The sequence below is a fragment of the Myotis davidii genome, unplaced genomic scaffold (assembly GCF_000327345.1).
Source record: "Myotis davidii unplaced genomic scaffold, ASM32734v1 scaffold960, whole genome shotgun sequence".
Lineage (NCBI taxonomy): Eukaryota > Metazoa > Chordata > Mammalia > Chiroptera > Vespertilionidae > Myotis > Myotis davidii.
The window spans coordinates 2,908,860-2,910,719 of record NW_006293003.1 but is presented as its reverse complement, the minus strand read 5'-3'; the positions used below and the strand labels follow the sequence as shown (position 1 = coordinate 2,910,719).

At 65.6% G+C, this 1,860-nt stretch overlaps 1 protein-coding gene across 1 annotated transcript in view; it reads right to left on the bottom strand.

Annotated features, from left to right (window-relative positions):
• Positions 1-1,860, bottom strand: part of WFS1 (Wolfram syndrome 1 (wolframin)) — a 25,606-nt gene that overhangs the window by 2,414 nt on the left and 21,332 nt on the right. The window contains 1 exon segment of the mRNA XM_015565802.1: positions 3-1,414. Coding sequence (XP_015421288.1) covers positions 3-1,414 — 1,412 coding nt within the window.

The window sequence follows — 1,860 nt, the reverse complement described above, 5'->3', positions numbered from 1 at the left end:
GCTTGAGGCGGCACAGCTCCTCCTCGGCCGTGGAGGCGTTGCCGGGGCTGCAGGCAGGGTAGGCCTCGCCGTACAGGCAGCGCATCCAGTCGCCGATGACGAACGGCAGCATGTTGATGGCCGATTCGGCGCTGTTGTCGATGTCCGTCACCCGCACGTACTTGAAGCGGCCCGTCCACGTGACCCGGTGGCCCTCCAGGTGGCTGCACAGGATCTGGGTGCGCGCCATGTTGGTCTCCTTCCAGGCCCGCGGCCCGCACAGGGCGCCGTACTGCGGCCAGGTCAGCGTGGAGTTGTACACCTTCATGCCCTCCGAGCGGTACACGTAGAACCAGCAGAACAGCACGATGGCCGAGACCCACACCAGGATGAGCTTGACCATGGAGCTCCGCGTCAGCGACTGGACCATCTCCAGCACCGACAGGTTGGCCCGGCTCCACCAGCGCAGCAACAGGGGCACGCTGCAGAGCGCCAGGGTGACCGTGATCTTGGTGAGCTCCAGTGACACGAACCAGAGGGCAAACTGCACCAGGCCCATGAGCGCCAGGCCGGCCGCCAGCACCGGGAGCGCGAAGAGGAAGAGGAAGTAGCCGATGGAGGCGCGCACCAGCCCCAGGCCAGTGGAGTGGAGCAGGATGACCACGGAGAGCTCGCACCACATGAAGCAGACCAGGTAGGGGACCAGGTAGCAGTAGATGCCCTGGAAGCCCCGCAGCTGCGCCATGCGGAAGAAGAGGAAGAGCAGGTAGATGTAGAGCAGGCAGGGCAGGCTGACGTTCAGGACGACCAGGTGGCCCACGGGCACGGTGAAGAAGGTCTGGCCCAGGAGCTTCAGGCCGCCCCAGTCGAAGGGCAGGCCGGGCAGGAGGGAGAGCAGGCCGGCGGCCACCTCGGTCACCAGGGCCCGGCGGGTGTAGGGCTCGGCGGAGCTGCTCAGGCTCATGTAGCTGGTGGCGGTGAAGAAGACAGCCACCACGGCCAGCTCCGAGCAGGGGATGCAGTCCTTGCTGGCGATGGGGAAGGAGAAGATGACGAAGGCGACGGACAGCAGGAAGTGGACGTAGGGCTCCAGGTGGTTCCAGCTGAAGTTCCCCTCGGCCTGCTCCACGTCCAGGTTGGGCTCGAAGCGCAGCAGCAGGCTGGTGAGCGTGCGGAAGCTCTCCCAGGCCTTGCTGTCCTGGAAGACCTTGAGGGTGCAGATCACCATGGAGACGAAGGACAGGTAGAAGACCACCAGGGGCACGAAGAAGGCAAAGAAGTCGATGGTCAGGTTGCTGATGATGAAGAAGAAGATGAGGGCGTTGATGTGGTGGGTGGGGACGATGGTGGACAGCCAGTGCATGCCCGCGCGGGAGGCCATCTCGATCAGGTACTCTTTGATCTCCATGATGGCGTGCAGCGGGTACTTGACCACCTGCGGAGAGGGGGCGAGAGGAGGATGCAGCCAGGACCAGAGGCCTGCTCGCTGCCCCTCATGCCCCCCAGGAGGCAGCTACCCAGCTCTGGGCGATCACCCTGCTCTCCCACCACTGGCCCCCGTCTGTGCGGGTCTTTCCACTGCAATGCACTCTCAGTGGGCCACTTCCACACATCCCGGGGCCCTCCCCTCCCCACGGGTCTCACCCTGTCCACACAACAGCACGCTGGGCTGCCAGGCACGGCTCACCTCCCACTGTGCCTCGGGGCGCCCCACCTGCCCAGGGGGACAGGAACTGTACACCACAAGCCCACGCTGGGCTCCATCAGTCCCGGTGGCAGTGCGGGCAGGGGCTCCAGAAGAGCCATGTGTGAAGGTGGAGAGCGGTGTGGCCGCCCACTGAGGGGAGGGGAGTCAACTGCAACAGGGCTGGGCGGGCGGGC